Source organism: Lathamus discolor, chromosome 5 (assembly GCF_037157495.1).
Source record: "Lathamus discolor isolate bLatDis1 chromosome 5, bLatDis1.hap1, whole genome shotgun sequence".
Classification (NCBI taxonomy): Eukaryota; Metazoa; Chordata; class Aves; order Psittaciformes; family Psittacidae; genus Lathamus; species Lathamus discolor.
Window position 1 is genome coordinate 9,951,233 of NC_088888.1, and position 16,419 is coordinate 9,967,651.

A 16,419-nucleotide genomic window follows, 5' to 3' on the forward strand; every position below is an offset into this window, starting at 1 on the left:
ACACACAAGCTAATAGGGAGTATTTCACATTAAATTTTATGAACACAATATGTAGAACATCCTCTCTACTAGTACTTTACCCTACTTTTCCTGCTCTAGGCAGGGAGGCCAAAAACAAACAGCATTAGTAATCACATTTGTCATTCAGTCCCTTATCTTGTATCTCATTATTTCTTTGGCAACAGGAGTTACAGCATTTCCTTTATAAATCAGATATGCTGGACAGACTATACCTGTTTCTTTGCTAGCCAATATACCTCACAGGTTACCGATTCCAAAACACACTTTTATCCAAAGCTCCGAGAAGTAAATAGCCTGTGTAAGTTTGGACAGCCAACAGGACAGCACACAACAGCAGAAACAGATTGTAGCTGTTTAGCAACCAGGCAATGGGTAGCTACACGTAAACTATGGTAATGGTGAAATAGCTCTTCCCCAGGTCCACTGCCAGATGATAGGCTACCCATTCCCAACCCTATGCCAGAGATGTTCCAGATTAGAGGCTCATTTTATAATAAATACATACCATCTGAAAGAGCAGTCTGCGCATTCCTGAAATTGCTACAGTCACAGCATGTTTATTTTTTATATACAAGCAATCCATATTTCATCATCTTACTTGTGGTGCACATTAAGAGTGGAAGAGAAGGTAAAACTTATTTTTCACAGCTTTAAAAAAAAAAATAAATCATGCTATTGAGATACTAGGTGGCTAATACAAGCTTTGTTAATTGGAGTTCTAGAATATTTCCACCTATGCTGAGGTTGGTTGCTTGCTTTAAGGCAATACTACACTGCTGAACTTTGTAAGCATGGGAATTCAGCAGATCATCCTCATTTCAACATGGAACAATTAGAAACCTGTTTCAAAGTTTTATTAATTCAAGTAATAAAAAAAGTTACAGCAACTTCAAATATGTACAAACAGCCATAAAAACACCATGTTCAGTTATACAGGAGGCAATCTGTTACAACTTGGCTACAAAAATCTTTATTCTCAATAAACCTCCCACACGGGTAAAATAACTATTTAAGCATCTATGCTCCAAATCCCTAGTAACAGCACTTGTCAACTAATTTCATCCTCATAAAAAAATAAAATCAGGGAGCAATAGTTAGGTTTGACTTGAGTAAGATGGGGCTGGTTTTTAACTCTCAGAGTAATAGCATAGTTACCAGTCTTGGCTGTTAAGAGTTTTAACAATTATTAAGTGAGCACAACTGCCCCCCTTTCAAGAGGGATCATTAAAGAGTTAAGATCCATGCCTCAAATGATTCCATCATCTTGTTTGAATCTTACTTTGGCTGATTACTTTATGCATTCAGTCCTCTATGCATCTCATTCATTTCCTTTACCTGGAGGGGAAGAGGTAGAAGATCAACATTTGTGCTGCTTCCCAACATAAGATCCAAGATACACAAACATCCCAGATTTTCATTAGCAAAGGGATCTGATGTAACACTAACAGAATCAAACATGACAAGACCACGGTAACACTTCAGCTTTTCTAATACATTTCAGAAAATGGCACTCTTTAATAGCATGCTCCCTACACAAACCCTATGAAGCTACAACATTCTTTAGATTCCTTTCAAAAGGCTTTGTGCTTGGGGTGAAACACTCCTGCACTAGCACCATTTGTTACTATTCCATTGGAAAGTAGCTCTTCAATAGAAACTGCAAACTCCATGCAAATACCTCAAGTTAAGGTCTTCCTGACAGAACAAAACAATCACTGTTTCCTGTGGATTGTATCGCCCTTCCTATAGATATGTAAAACCAGTACTTGCTGTTAGCACCACCCTCACCACGGGAAATGCAGCAGATCACCGGCTGCCTTTGAAACTAGAGCAGAAAGGAACGTGGTGAACTTGAGCTGTTATATAGATATGAAAACTAGTTACAGAATTCGAATGCTTTCAGTCTCCTTGAACACATCTGAAACACCCAACAGCAAGCTGTTAACCTACAGTAAACTTAGGGAAGCTTCTGGATTCTGGCCAACCTCCTCCCCACCCATACACCATGAACAGAAATTAATTACCTCTGCTTTCACGTACTTCCCTTTCCTCCTCCTTGTGAGGACCTGCAACAGAAGGACAGAATAATTTTGAAGTTCTCTTTAAGTCCTGACTTGCATCTACCCTCATCTGGTTAAGACTTTAAAACTCCAAACTTGAAGCTGTCCCTTCCCCATCCTTCCAAAGCATGGTTCACAAGAGGTTATCGCTTTCAACTACTTTAAACTAGGAGGCAAGAGAAGTACTCTCCTCACCTCAATTAGTTTTCCCTATTACTTTCATTTTCCACACAACACCCTTCAGTCATGACCTGAAACAGTGATGCTGTGCCCATCACCTCTTTCCCACCTCCCAAGTCTCAAAAAAGAAACCAGTTTATGAGGAAAACTGTTTCCATCAGAATCCAATTACCCTGGACATATTATTTCCTGAATTAGTTACCCATTCTGCTTGGCAGCTTTGTTAGAACTTACCAGAACAACAATTGCAGCAACTACTGCTATTACTATGACTACAATGACCGCAATGAGGCCAGGAGTCAGAGACTTCATGGAAAACTCTGGTGCTATTTCATCAACGTAGTAGACCACTGTCTTCTCAAGCTTCAACATTTCGTTATCAATGGTGATGTTGAGTATGTTATTATGAAAGACAGAGTCACCTTTTACCTAAGAAAAGATAGGACAGATCTAAGCATTGCAATAATTCATCTTGCTTCAGCAAGTATACAGTAAGGCTACTCAATGCAATATACACATCTAAGTCTTGGGCAGACTTCACCCATGACAAACTTACATCTTTCTCAAAGTAGTAGGCCACATCAGCTATATCCACATCTCCAGAAGATTTTTCTGAGGAATTTTGCTTCAAATCAATAGTAATGAAAGGTTTTTCATACTGCAAAAAATATAGTATGGTATTAAGAAAGGGCTAATTTAAATCCAGTTATCAAATACACAGCAAAGTATTATATTCCAACTTGTGAACTCCCATTCTGAATCACATTTATGATATTGTATACACCAATGGTTTACAGTAGGATTCTGATTTACGTTTTAGTGAAACAAAGTAAGAATTTATCTACTGACTGAGAGCAATATTTAGTTTCTTAGTATTTCAGATGAGATACAGCTATTTGCTAGCTGCTCAGCATCACCATTTTGAGAGCTTCTAGTAAGACTCATGCTGTACTGCATCTGTCAAATGTGAGTTTTCAAAGTTATCCACAACTAAATAAAGTTCAGATACTTGTTTAAAAATTATGTGCCTCTTACCAGAACACTGCTTATATAGCGTCCATCCAGCATGTAACGATTGCTAATTGTGTCCTTGAAAAACCTGTAAGGATATTAAAACCATAGCTCTAAAACCAGTACTATTTTACACATCTATTTTCAAAAGCAGGGAAGACTAGTACAATTGGTTGCTTTTTTCCTGCAGCCTCTTTGTGGTGGGTCAGCCCCATCTGGCTGCTAAACCCTCACCTAATCTCTCACTCACTTGCCCCTGGCAGGATTGAGAAGAGAATCAAAAGGGCAAAAGCAAGAAAAAACCCCAATGGGTCAAGATAAAGGCAGTCTATTAAGTGAAAGGGCTAGGTGGCGAAATTAAAAACCCACAAGCAATGCAAAAGCCACCATTCACCACTAGCAGATTGATGCCCAGCCAAATCTGGGCAATGGCTATTTACTGTATACTATGGGATCTCCCTTTGGTTAGTTCAGGTCAACCACCTCTGCTGTGTCCCCTTCCCAACCTCCTGCCTACCCCCAACCTACTCACTGGGCCAGCAGAGTGAGAGTCCGGAGATGCCCTCAACAGTCAGCACTGTTCAGCAAGAAGTCACCAGTGCTTTAGCATCAACACCATTTTGGTCACTGGTCTAAATCACGGCACTGTAGCAACTGCTACCAAGAAAATTAACTCCATCCCAACCAAACCCAGTACACTCATTATGATACTAGAGCTCTGATAATTCCTGCAGTGTTAGAGAGAAGAGCTTGAAGTCTTTGGAATTCAGAAGAGGAGTTAGAGAAGCAACCTTTGTTCTAGGTGGGAGGGGTGGGTTAGGGGTGTGTGGTGAATAGCTACAAGCACTTTTTTCTTTTGCTATATGACCTATAACAGAGAGAAGCAAGATTTTATTTCAGCTAAAAAATAACCAAACTCTTATTTTTCCCCTGTTGCTGCTGCTATGCAGGCCCTCTACCATCTTTTTCAGTTTAATTTTTGGGTAGTTTCACCTTATTACCTTCCATCTTCTTCAGTACATTGACTTGGTAAAATAAAAACTAGCGATCAGTTAAAAACAGAAATGAAACTCATTTGCAGTTATTTTATCCCCAGTAAAAATTAAAGAAGTGACCTACAGATCTTTAATGGAACGTCTAAGATGTCTTAGAAGTGAGATGTACAAGTCTGACAACGCTTTTAAACATTTGATTGGAAATACACTAGGTACCAAGTAGTGCATGCAGGCATTATTGCCCTGACATCTTACTATCATCACTTACTTCTTTAAAGACTCAGTGTTCAGAGGAGTATCTCTGTCAGCATGTTTCATTTCAATTATGATCCACCTGAAGCAACAGGAAAAATACAACAAATATTCTTAACACATGTACATGTAACAATGCCTAATAAAAATACAACCCCAGGCAAAAGAAACCCCCACAAAACAAGGAGACAAAAACAAAGACAGTCCCCTCCAAAACCCGTCAATGTCTCCTTGTTTCTTAAGGTAAAAAAGAAAAAGCAGTACTCAAGTGTTCATTGTTCCATCTTCATTCATCCCCAGCACATTCACGAAGATAAACCCTCTAAAACACAACACCTAATACAGCAATGTTTTCACCTCATAGCACACCCTGTTGGAAGACATACCATGTTCTGACTAATTGATTGCATTTCAAGTCTGCATCATGTTTGTCAGTTCTTCTAACACCAGCTGTATTCACACACCAACAGGTAGTCCCGTTGCACTGCTTTGCCTTGAAAATACCAGTGTTTTCACACTCGGGATCATAAAGGCCATCCGTATCCTCAAATGCGTCTTTTGGTTTCTCACGGCGACCTGATTTTGAGCCCATCATTTCTGCTTTCATCAGCAGGCATTTTGGAGTCACTGAGAATAACCAGAAAGTCATGTTATGCAGCATCAGACCGTACATGTTCAGAACAGAGCTCCCGGTCTATAAAAACACAAGGTTACATCAGAAGCACCCAATTTGAAGCTATTACAATGAAGAGCAGTGTCTAGCACGTAGGTGGCGGATCAGTTGACACAACTGGGCTGTGTCAGTTTCTCAAGATGCTTAAGAGGTCCAGCCAGCTTTCATTTCCTACAGCATAAGTGTTATAGTTGAGCTGAGCTTGAACCAAGAGTCAGGTCCTGAGATAAGGCTCTTACCACGTCTGGATGAATAGGAAAAGTCGTGGTATGTGCTTACAAGGAAGCTAAATCTTTGAGAAAGCCTTGCTTTACAGACCAAATACTAAGGCGGACGGGGCGCTCGCCTCAATATAGGTTGACCTGGAAGACCAGGAAGCAGCTTTCCTTCCTTACCGCCATTATATCCAAGAGCTCAATGGCTATTTTCACGCATCACCTCGAGTTCGGCTAGCACTGCCCCTCGCTGCCCCGCACCACCGTGCACGCCGTGCATCGCGCGCCGTACTCACGCGTGTTGCAGTTCACAGTCGCACCGGAGCCCACCGCGTCGCACCAGCAATCGCCGCTGCTCAGCCGGCAGTTGGTGACGCGCTTGTTCTTCTCGCAGACACATGCTGGAAAAGGAGCGCGGCCGTAAGCCCGGGCAGCCCCGGGGCACCACTGCCCCGCGGCCGGACAAAGCCGCCCCTCACCGCCCGGCCGCGGCGCACCCAGACCCGCCGCTCCCCACCGGGCCCCCCGCCCGTCCCCACTGAAAGGCGAGAACTTCCGTCGGGACCTCGCCGCGGGCTCCTGCGGCCGGGGACAAAGGGACGCGGAAGCCCCAGCCCGGCCTCACGGGTCTGCCAGCCAACGGCCCCGGCGGCGGGGGGCGCCGTTTTCTGTCGAAGCGGGGCACCCCCAGCGCGGCCTCAGAAGGGGAGCGCGGTTAGGAGCGGGGGTGCCGTGGGGGAGAGGAGCGCGGGCACTTACAGTTCTGGGCACAAGCAGCAGCGCAGAGCAGCAGCAGGAGCGCAGCCCCACAGAACGGCTTCATGGCTCGGGCCGCTGGCGGGGCGCAGGGAGGCCGGGACAAGGGCAGCGGAGGAGTCGGAGCGGTGTACGCGCCGCGGTGAAGCCGATATGAGCCGCCCAACAGGTTCCGCAGGTGGTGGTGGTGGCTGCACCGCGCCCTCCCGGCTCCGGTTACACCTGGGACGCGCAGGGGGTGGCGGCGGCTCCTCCTCCTCCTCCCGGGCCGGCTGAGTACGCTGGTCCGCCACCGGCCCTGCCCCCCGCACCTGGGCGAAACTGGACGGGGCAGGGCGGGTCCCTCACCTGGGCCGCCCCGAATAGAGCCGCTAAGGCAGGGCCGGGGAGGGGGAGAGGTGAGGGGTGCGCTGGGGTGCGGCTGGTCGGGGTGGGGGGGCTGTGAAACCTGCCCGCCCGCGCTGTGAGGGCTGGGGCCCGGGGGTGTCTGTCAGGGGCCGAGGGAGAAACTGTTAGTCACCGGGGAAGCTCCCGGGCGTGTTTGCTCTGCGGGGAGGGGACAGGACAGGAGAGGAGAGGAGACAACGCCGCTCGGTGACACAGTGGCCGGGGGAGCAAAGCCGATCTCTCTCCCCGCTCGGGACTTCCCGATCCCGCCGGTGACCATCGCCGGGGGCAGGACTCCGCGGGGGTGGCTGCCCCGAGGTTATCTGCCCTGGCCTTGCGGCCTCCGGGCCCGGCCTCTCCTTTCCCCCAGGAGACAGACGGGGGATGTTTAACCTCCCCTCTGCGGGCGAGCTGCCACGAATCGCTCCCGCAGTCTGCTCCCGGCAAGCTGAGAGCCGGTAATAAACGTTCACACCTTGTAGTTAAGGCTTGCTCGCATCTAGAGGTGCCCTTTGCACTGCTCCATGAGGACCTGGTGGTTAAAACAAATCTTCGTAATCCCTCAGTTAACTTGGGAAAATCCAGAACACCTGTCCGCACAGAACACACGATTTTGTAAGGATTTTTTTCTTTTCTAAAACGCACATTAGATCGCTCTACCTGGGGACTGCTCTCAAGAGAGCTGCTTCTGGTGCTGCAGCACCTGCACTTCCCTGTGCTTTGTCTCGCAGCAGCCCAGCTTTGTGGGAACCTACGGAATGGTGGGTAGTGCCAGAGCCCTGCAACTTTGCCGAGGAGGAAATACAGGGAGGTCTGCTGCAGGTTTTAAAATGGCTTTCCAAAGTGTAAAAGCGATGGCAAGACAGAGGACAAAAGATAGGTATGGTACACTGGAAATATTTCTGTAGGGTTTTGAGGTTATTAATTCAGTTTAAAAATAGGCATAGATCTTTCTGAAAGATACTGTAGTGACCTAGAAAAAACAAGTTATTTTAATAGAGAAAACCAGAATCATATCCCTCTGAGTCTGTTCGGGCATATCATAGAATCATAGAATAGTTAAGCTTGGAAAGGACCTTAAGATCATCTAGTTCCACTCCCCCTGCCATGGGCAGGGACACCTCACATTAAACCATTTCACCCAAGGCTTCATCCAGCCTGGCCTTGAACACCACCAGGGATGGAGCACTCACAACCTCCCTGGGCAACCCATTCCAGTGCCTCACCAACCTTACAGTAAAGAATTTCCTCCTTATATCCAATCTAAACTTCCCCTGTTTAAGTTTTAACCCGTTACCCCTTGTCCTGTCACTACAGTCCCTAGTGAAGAGTCCCTCTCCAGCATCCCTGCAGGCCCCCTTCAGATACCGGAGAAGGAATACTATGAGAAATTGCCAGCTTTTCCAAAAACTTGGAACTTCCACTTACCATTGTTCACGTTTGCTACACAATAAAAACATGTTGATGCTTTTGAACATGCAAACCTCACTTAATGAAACTGTTTGAAACCTGAAATGTAAGCGCAGATCAGCTGTCTTTGTGGTTTTGTCTCTGTGTGCAGCTGTTTGTGTTGTATCTTGGGGTTTGTAATTACTGTTGTCTACAGTGCCTTGCTGAAACTAGGTAGGTGCTGTCTTGGGTGGGTCTGAGTTAAATGACTGTTCTTTGGGTCTGCTCCTGGTATGGCCTGAATAGGAGTTTTGCAGCATTTATCTTGATTCTCTTCTTGTAGTTTTGTTTGGCTTCTCGATGCTCTTCCAGTACGCTTGTCCAAGACTGAAATAAGAGCATGATCTTAGCAACTGAAATCTTGGGAAGACTTTAAAGTCTCCGATATGGACTTTTCTCATTGCTGCTGTCAAATGATGGTGTTCTTCAGGAGGATGAGCAGGATCAATAGGCTCTGGAATGCCTGCCTTATTGTAAATCTCATTTTCTATGTAAATACAGAGTTTTGTTCAAGGTAAGTGCTACCCTGTTGTTACCACCAAGCTAAACTATGTGATCCTTGCTAGTAATGAATGGTGGATATTACGATAGGCTTTTTTCTTTGATATGTAAATGGAGAACAGGCAGGGTACATGCTAATCCTCCTTGTTCTCTTGGCTCTTGATCTGTGTAGGTAAACCTCTGTGCCTAGTTTCAAAAATTCAAGCCTTAGTCTGCAGTCTTGAAACCTCTCAGTGGCTACTACCCAAAGTACCACTGCTTCTTCAACCACCTCCAAGTACCAGGCAGATCTTTGTTGTCAGTATACAAAGAAACAGCCATAAGTCTTAGTGTCTAAGGGTTGAATGGTCTAGGGTATTTGTGTTGATGAAAGCAGCCTCTTACAGTGTGTTTTGGCTTTTTAGTGTGCACATTATGTTTTCCCTGAGCTGTTAGGTATCACCTATAGAAAGCAATACCATAACTGTGGTGCAAAGATAGGTGCATCATGTTGTTGTTTGTAGTACAGCATTTAATTTGGCTTCAATTTGCAGGAGCTCATAAAGAGCTTGTTATCTATAATGTGTCCAGGTTTCCAAATCTGAAGAAATTATTGTTGAGATGTTGCGCAGTATTTTAGAAGCAGAGAGAGTTGCTTTATACAGTGTCATTCTCCAGCAAAACAATGGCTGGGAAGGACCATTTATAGTAGTGTTAACTTTTCCCTCTTTCCAGGTTATTTTGAGGGAAATTTCTCTGTAGAATCAAAGCCAGTGGAGCAGGCACATGGTTAAAAAGACAAAAAGGCCCAAGTATCAAAGTAGCTTCATTAAAGCTACTTTTCATTAAAGCTACATTAAAACACATACCATGGTGTCTAGGGGGTTGGAGTCCAGTGTCTTTTTTTACCTTTTTTGGCAATACATTAGTCTTTGTGCTGGAATACGTGATCTTATTCAATGGCTATTCTAAATAATCCTTCCTCAGCGTACAGCTTGGAAGATAAGGCCTTGCTTACTGGTTTTAAGCAGGATAATTCTATCAAGTGTTGGAGATACCTCCACTTATCAAACAGCAGAATGCTGATTAGGCAGTGCAGTGTGGGCTAGTTGTGGTTTACACTTACTGAAGTATAATTGTAGCTTAGCCAAATTATAATTTACATGCTAGGAGCACATTACTGGCTCTGTCACATAGCCAGAAAATGAAACAAAAAGTTTTTATCACCAGGTCCTGAAGAGTATGTGAACTTGCATTAGGAAAATTCCTGTGATCTATATTAAGATTTTGCTTTGTAATTCCATCTGATGCAGATGTGTTGGGAGAATAAAGTTCAGTTCACTCAAGTACTCATGAGCTTCTGATGCCAGTGGGAGATTTTCTGCTGGCTTCAGTGAACTGTGAATCAGATTCAAGGAGATAAATCCAGCTCTTCCTGAAGTCAGTAAGAATTAGAGCAATACTGGGATCTGGCCTAGGCCTTTATGGGGTCATTTCCAGGTCTTCTCTAGACATTGGGTAAAAGTGGGCCTTGTGATTCTCCCCAGCACAGGAAACGGACAAAATCTGCTTTCAGGGAAAGTTGCAAGGATGTGTGAGTCATTCCTGAGGTATCAGGAAACGATGCAAGGTGGGGCTGTGACATGCACTGTGGTCAGCAGATCAGGGAGATGCGTGGAGAGAGAAAGATCAGTACCACTGGAGTATTTGGCAATCCAGCTCTAACTGAGATTCTCCAGAGCCTGCAAACCTGATTGGTTTGGGTGTACCCTTCTAAAGATAACCAAAGTCTCATCCCTAGAAAATAGGCCATGTGTTACCAAATTGCAAAACATAGTCTTGTGTTTACTTAACAAAACTAAGGAATTTTGAAAATCCATCATGACTTTTAACTGGTTATGGCTGACAAAGTTAGAAGTGACCAGAAATAGACTTAACACTCGAAAGTGCCAACAGGTTTTTTGGATGGTAGGATGGTAGACATTGCTATATACATTATCTATATTCTAGACTCATTCAGGGACTGTTTATTAGAACAGGCTTAGAATGTTTATGTTCAACTTGGTTTTGTTTTTGCAGACTGCACCATCTGCAGAGAATGAAGCCTATGAAGAGGACAATACTGAGAAATTATATAATCTTGACCATGATGTGCTTCTGAAGAGTTCATGCCTTCACAAATCGACATATGCTGCTGCTGCTCAAAGATGTGTAATGAAACTGGTGCTCCTGCATATTTTATTTTTCCTGCAGGTTTGAAAACAACCATATAATAGGTAAGTATTGTCACCCTGATTTGAATAATGAGAACAGTTACGGACAATTTAAATGTTTCAGTTATATGAAGCTGGTCAAACATAGCACCAGTAAGAAAGTAAATGAACAGTCATGCCTTTCTGCTAGACTGACTGTCTAACCACTTCTGAACGCTCAAAAAGCTAATTTACATGTCCTATTTTTACCCTGTTTCTAGATCATGTATTTTTTTTATCCCTTTGAATAACAATACAGTTTAAAGAATAACTCTGTATTTTGCTGAAATTGTCATGCACACTGGAGATCAAAATTAGTTCTGAGGCAGTGATGACACTCGTAAAGCTGTCCTCACCTTCAGAAGCCCACAGCTTGGCTCTCTATCAGGCTTGGGACTGAAAGTAAGAGTACCTGCTAAGAGGTAAAGGGCTGTTGGTTCAGAGGTTCATAAAACTAGACAGGGTGTAGCCACAGGAGAGAAGTGCTCATGCAACTGATGTATGTTCTATTTGTGTCTTTGAAGATTATAGAAACCAATCTGTGATATGTTGTGGCATCCTCACCTCTCTCTCTCTGCCAGGGCTTACTCTTAGCTCCAGTGGGTGGGGTCAGCAGCAGGCTCATCATCCTTGTCTTTATTTACGTGAAGATACACCTCCATGGGCTCTTACACTGACAGCATTAGTTAGAACATCTGTCAGCATTCAAAGCTGCCTAAAATGAGCAGCACTGGATGTAAAAAATTGAATAACTTTTCATCCAGACTACTTTGTAGCAGAGAGGCAAACCTATTAATTCCATAAAGTGCTCAGTCCTTCAGAACACTTGCTGGTTTAGTAGGGTTTGGAAAGGGCTTAGAGGAAAACAAATCGTAGCAAGAGAAGCTCTATTTATACTAGAATTGCTTCAGTTCTAGCTTATAAGATGCTTTTTTGCCCTTTTAGCCATTCCCAGGGAAAGAAGATACAGATGGAACTTTGTCAAAACACTTGTTAAAAACTGTTTGAGAGAGTCCTAAATACTTCTTAGCATGTTTTATCACATGACATCTCTGTGCTGTTGGCAGAGCCAAAGCAGATGGTTACACAGACAGAAAGTTGTCGTGTCTCTCAGTATGGTGTTAGCAGCAGGACATTTCTCACAACCTGAAAATGTCTGCCATTAAATTTGCTTTGTGTCAGACTTGTCTATACGTACAGGTCCCTCCAAGGCTACCTAGAGTGTGGATTTACAGTGTGTTGGGTAACCCGCAGTAGCACGGCTGTACCCAGCAGTAAGCAGAAGACATTTACTCCTCAAGGAAAACAGGGCCAGAACATGCACACAGGTGGTTTCCAGGGAGCTGCCAACATTCTGTAAATCCCCACCCACTGTTGCCTCATGCTAACTGGTGTGTGAAGTCATACCCTAAGCAAAGGTGAATAAATACACCGATGAGCAGAGCAGAAAAATCTCATCCCGCAAATGCCATTTAGCACAACACAATGGACAGCAGAGAGCAGTGTTTGTAGCTCACAGAATGTGTTTTTTTTCCTCAAGGAAATCTACTGCTTTTGTGTTGTGCCTACTTTCCAGTTCATCAGTTTCCCTTATTTTTTCAGTAGCTGTTACCAAAGTTCAACTGTTTCTCTTTGCACTTTAATTTACAGCCCTTGTACTAGTCATTTTATTGCTTCAACCTCCGAGTGAGAGAGCTTTTACAACTTGTGATTACTAAATTCAGAGAAACAAGAAAGCTTTTTGACCTGCCGTGGAGTAATCATAGCTCACATTGTTTCTTGGGAGAGGCGTTCAATGTTTAACAAACTGTGGCAACCTTAATTAACCATGTAGAGCCTGGACCATTGGATGGGAGTGGAAAAAAAGTAGTTCCAGACTCTTTCCAGCTCACATTTTAATGTGCCTGGTTTTAGTCTGCAATAGGGCTGTCCTTGAAGTTCTGTCTTCCCACTGCTGAACTTGATGCTGTTCCCTTCTTTGCAGTATGAGAAGACTGGAGCCAAACTATTTGCATATGGATATAATTTTCCCTTACGTCAGAAATTACAGTTACATTACCTTTGATTAATCCTTTCATGGGGTGAGTCTTCCAAATGCTGTGCCATGAAAATAAGGCTGTTGACAATAGAGAAATTGTCCTGTCTTAATTACTAGTGTTGTTTCATATTATAGGGGCTGTGGTCATGGACAAAGATTCAATTGTATTCAACAGTGTAAAAGCAGAGAATAAATAGATACCCTGTTTTTGAAGGAGTTTGTAATCTGAATTATGTGACCAGTAAACTCTGGACTTGGCAAATGACGTGAGAAAGTTTTGATACAATTTACACGCTTTGGCCAATTGTAAGCCAGCTAGCTGAGAGTTTGCAGGCTCCCACCTATTCTTTATCCACTGAAACAGAATTAGTAAGAAATGGTGAACTTGCCTTCAGGAGAAGAATTAGGACATTATTTTGAAAGCACCAAAGTTCTTCTGGTTTTTATGTCCCTCGATAAAATTCAGATCGATTTCCTGGATAGTAAGTTGCTTAGATCTGTTGGGGTTTTGTGTACCAATGTGTACATGTATATTACAACAGAAAGAGGATTAAAACACAAGCTGAAGAGTTTGCATTTTTCAGTGCAGGTGCAGACAATCCAGCCTCTCTGCGCAATGTGCCACACACCGCCAGCACCCTGGGCTCGGCCAACACATGGCTGCTCCTGCATCTCGGGAAGCCTGGTGCTCTTGGCAACTGGAACAAGTGGCTCCAGGGTCATGCTGGTACACAGGAGTCCTGTTTATTAGTGCTCTTTGCAGAATACAGCATGAAGAAACAGCACAGGTGCAACTGGGTGACAAATAATCATGGTTATTAAATACTTGCCAACACAGAATATAATAGAATATAGTGGATGACATCAAAATGTTGAAAAACATCCAACAACCTCACATTTAAAGGAGTACTGTACATTTGCTTTCCCTTTTAACACAAAATATGCCCTCAGAGTTTGAGTTACTGATGTTGAGAGATATATCATTCATCACTTGCCATTTTGTGACATGATTGTGAAGGCCTAATGTATTCTATCTTATCTATTTATTTTGACGTAATTGGAACTCTTCAGATAAGGTTACTTCATTTCATTTACAACCAACGCAGAAGTGCCAATCCTTAAAGTATTCCTCTGTGTGCCTGGAATTAAAGTTCATAGAAGATATCTCAGACTATTTACAATAGAAACGAACAGCAAGTTCAAACTTATGTGCCCAGAACTTCATGTAGATATGGTGCTGCAGAGTACCTGACTGTTCTGTGGTACATAGAAGCAGCATGTTCAAACATGCAGTGCTTGCTGGCAGCCTTCACTTTCTTCTACTATTTGCTGTATTGGTCTGTTGAGCACTTCTTGTTCACTACATAATTTCCAAATGATTTTCTTTTCTTCTTTTTCCTGAATTTCTCAGGACCTGAGAATAACTACGGCTTCCTGGACTTAAGTATTAGAAAACCCTGCTGTATGTTCAGAAGTTCAAGTAAACAAAGCTGAAAACAGTTTTCCTGCTCATTTATCTATCAGTGACATATACTGCAGTGGCATTGGACCATCTGTAGTTATAATCACGCTGTAACATTTGTCAGTACAAGGATTTAGCTGTAAGGCACCTTCCCAGTATCCTTACTTGCCATCTCAAGTAGCAAACAGGTAAGCCATACTCAGCCTGTTATGCTTAGTCCAGACATCATGATACCACAATTCATCTGAACTCATCTAAATCCTTACTCTCTTCCCACATAAAACCCCCAGGTTTCTGGTGATAGATGTGGGTTCAGGTGGTTTATATTCCTTTTTAATTTACTGAAACTTGTGTGACTAGCTACACCCTCTATTCTGACACAGTTAACCACATAATCTAAAGTTTGATTTTTATCCAAATGCTTCAGTTTCGTTATAGTCTTTGGGAATGGAGCTCTCAGCCTATGTGCATTTCATCTAGGACATACTGGATTGAGAGGCCAGGTTCTCCCCAGCAATGTCAGGACTCATCCCTACAGCAAAGAGAGGCTTTTTCATTTCACACTGTACAATAAATGGGAAAAATCTATAATTGAAAAAATGCATGGTTTATTATGAACAATGATCTGTATTTAGAAGAACCAGTGCTGCTTCATCATGACTCTGAGAAGAAATACCAGATGTCATTGCTATGGTACTTTATCTTTCTTAAAGAAATAAAAAATAAAGTTTACTGGACAAGATATCAGAGGGCAAAAGCATTTATTTTCCTACCTCACAAATACTAAAAGATTAAAAAGAAACCATGTATCTATAATTTATTAAAATACTAGCTTTGTGCTTTTCTTCAGTGATGTTTCTTAACCTATCTGTAAACAACTCAATCACTGAAAAACTTTAAGTCCTTTTTCATTTAAAGGACGCAAACTGCTCTGCAGCTGCCTTTTGGACCAGGTGCTGGATAGCTGTGTAACTATATATACACACTTCATGTAATTGGGTTCCACTACATTAATGGATTCCCTCTTCCCCACCCCTACCCCCCAAAAAAAGATTTTATAAGAAGCCCAGGTCTTTCAAACCCAGGTCTTATTCATTATATATTATATAACAATCAGTTCTAACTGTGATAACAGTTTTGGAAGTGTTCAAGGCCAGGTTGGACAGGGCTTGGAGTCATCTGGTCTAGCAGAAGGTGTCACTGCCCATGGCAAGGGGTTAGAATTGGATGAGCTTTAAAGTCCCTTCCAATCCAAACCATTCTGTAACACACAAAGATGAAGAGCAGCTAAACTGATCTAATGTCCACCTATAGGAAGGATTAGGAATTAAGTACAACATGAAATCCAGTGTATTGTACTAGACAAATGCCTCACTGTCTTAGTTTAAATTGCTGGCAGTGAAACAGTGCCCCCTGATGTCCTGCAAGGTAGTTGTAAACCACAAGTTTTAGTTACTAATGTAGTTATTAATAAACCAAGTTGAGAACCAGTTACGTCCACTATATCATGCAGAGGATTTAGAGTCAGGTAAAGTCCTGTTTCCTTACTGTCACTGTGTTCAGGCATCAACCTTTCCCACATCGATGTTTTTCCATGATGCTTCCAAGTTGAATCCTTGAGTTACCCCCATCTCAACAATCCTGCCTCAGACTGCAGAGCCCTGCAGGAAAGAAAGGTGAAGTTCTGGACTTCTCACAGCTTTTCCCTCACAACTTCAGGCTGAGCCAAGGTTAGGCAGCTGGTCTGTATCAGAGCAGAGCCCTGGATTGCAGGGGACAGTACAGTAGGGTTTAGAGAGTCACAGTACCTGTTGAGTAACTCGATTGTAACAGATACTTGAGAGTGAACAGAAAAAAATCCCTAAGTTTTAATATTTTGTTGCAGACCCATCAGCACAAAAAAGGGGGAGAACTACAGGGAAAATTATCCCAACATACAAGCCCTGGAAAAGCTCTATGTGGGTAAAAACTACCTTGTAGGGCACTTTTAATGGATAAGCCAAGGAATACAAATATTAAGGTGTTGAGGATAAGGAGGCACTATTATCATTGTAGTTTTATGTTTTGCAGTAGGGCAAAAAATATGACAGAAGCTTGTCTCCTAGTCAGAACGGCTTAGATAGTTATGTGAAGGTTTCTGTAACTTATCCTTTCTTTGTTTTCCGCAGTTGTTGAATGAATGTTGGTT

General features: G+C 43.0%; 1 protein-coding gene and 1 long non-coding RNA gene across 4 annotated transcripts; one reads left to right on the plus strand and one right to left on the minus strand.

Moving 5' to 3' along the window:
- Positions 1-558: 558 nt before the first annotated feature.
- On the minus strand, positions 559-6,711 carry EPCAM (epithelial cell adhesion molecule). Its single transcript, XM_065679696.1, has 9 exons — positions 6,167-6,711; positions 5,704-5,808; positions 4,906-5,146; positions 4,536-4,601; positions 3,297-3,360; positions 2,818-2,919; positions 2,496-2,690; positions 2,046-2,087; positions 559-1,356 (listed from the first exon to the last, which is right to left on the minus strand). Exons 1-9 carry the CDS (start codon positions 6,228-6,230, stop codon positions 1,315-1,317), a joined length of 921 nt encoding a protein of 306 aa, XP_065535768.1. The 5' UTR covers positions 6,231-6,711; the 3' UTR covers positions 559-1,314.
- A 1,574-nt stretch (positions 6,712-8,285) lies between these two features.
- LOC136014735 (uncharacterized) lies at positions 8,286-15,028 on the plus strand. Of its 3 annotated transcripts, XR_010612841.1 has the most exons (5): positions 8,286-8,513; positions 10,559-10,755; positions 12,716-12,812; positions 13,359-13,557; positions 14,181-15,026. It is a non-coding gene; the product is annotated as an uncharacterized LOC136014735 (long non-coding RNA). The 3 variants fall into 3 exon arrangements; XR_010612842.1 differs by having other exon boundaries at positions 13,354-15,028; XR_010612840.1 differs by having other exon boundaries at positions 13,359-15,028.
- Positions 15,029-16,419: the final 1,391 nt, after the last annotated feature.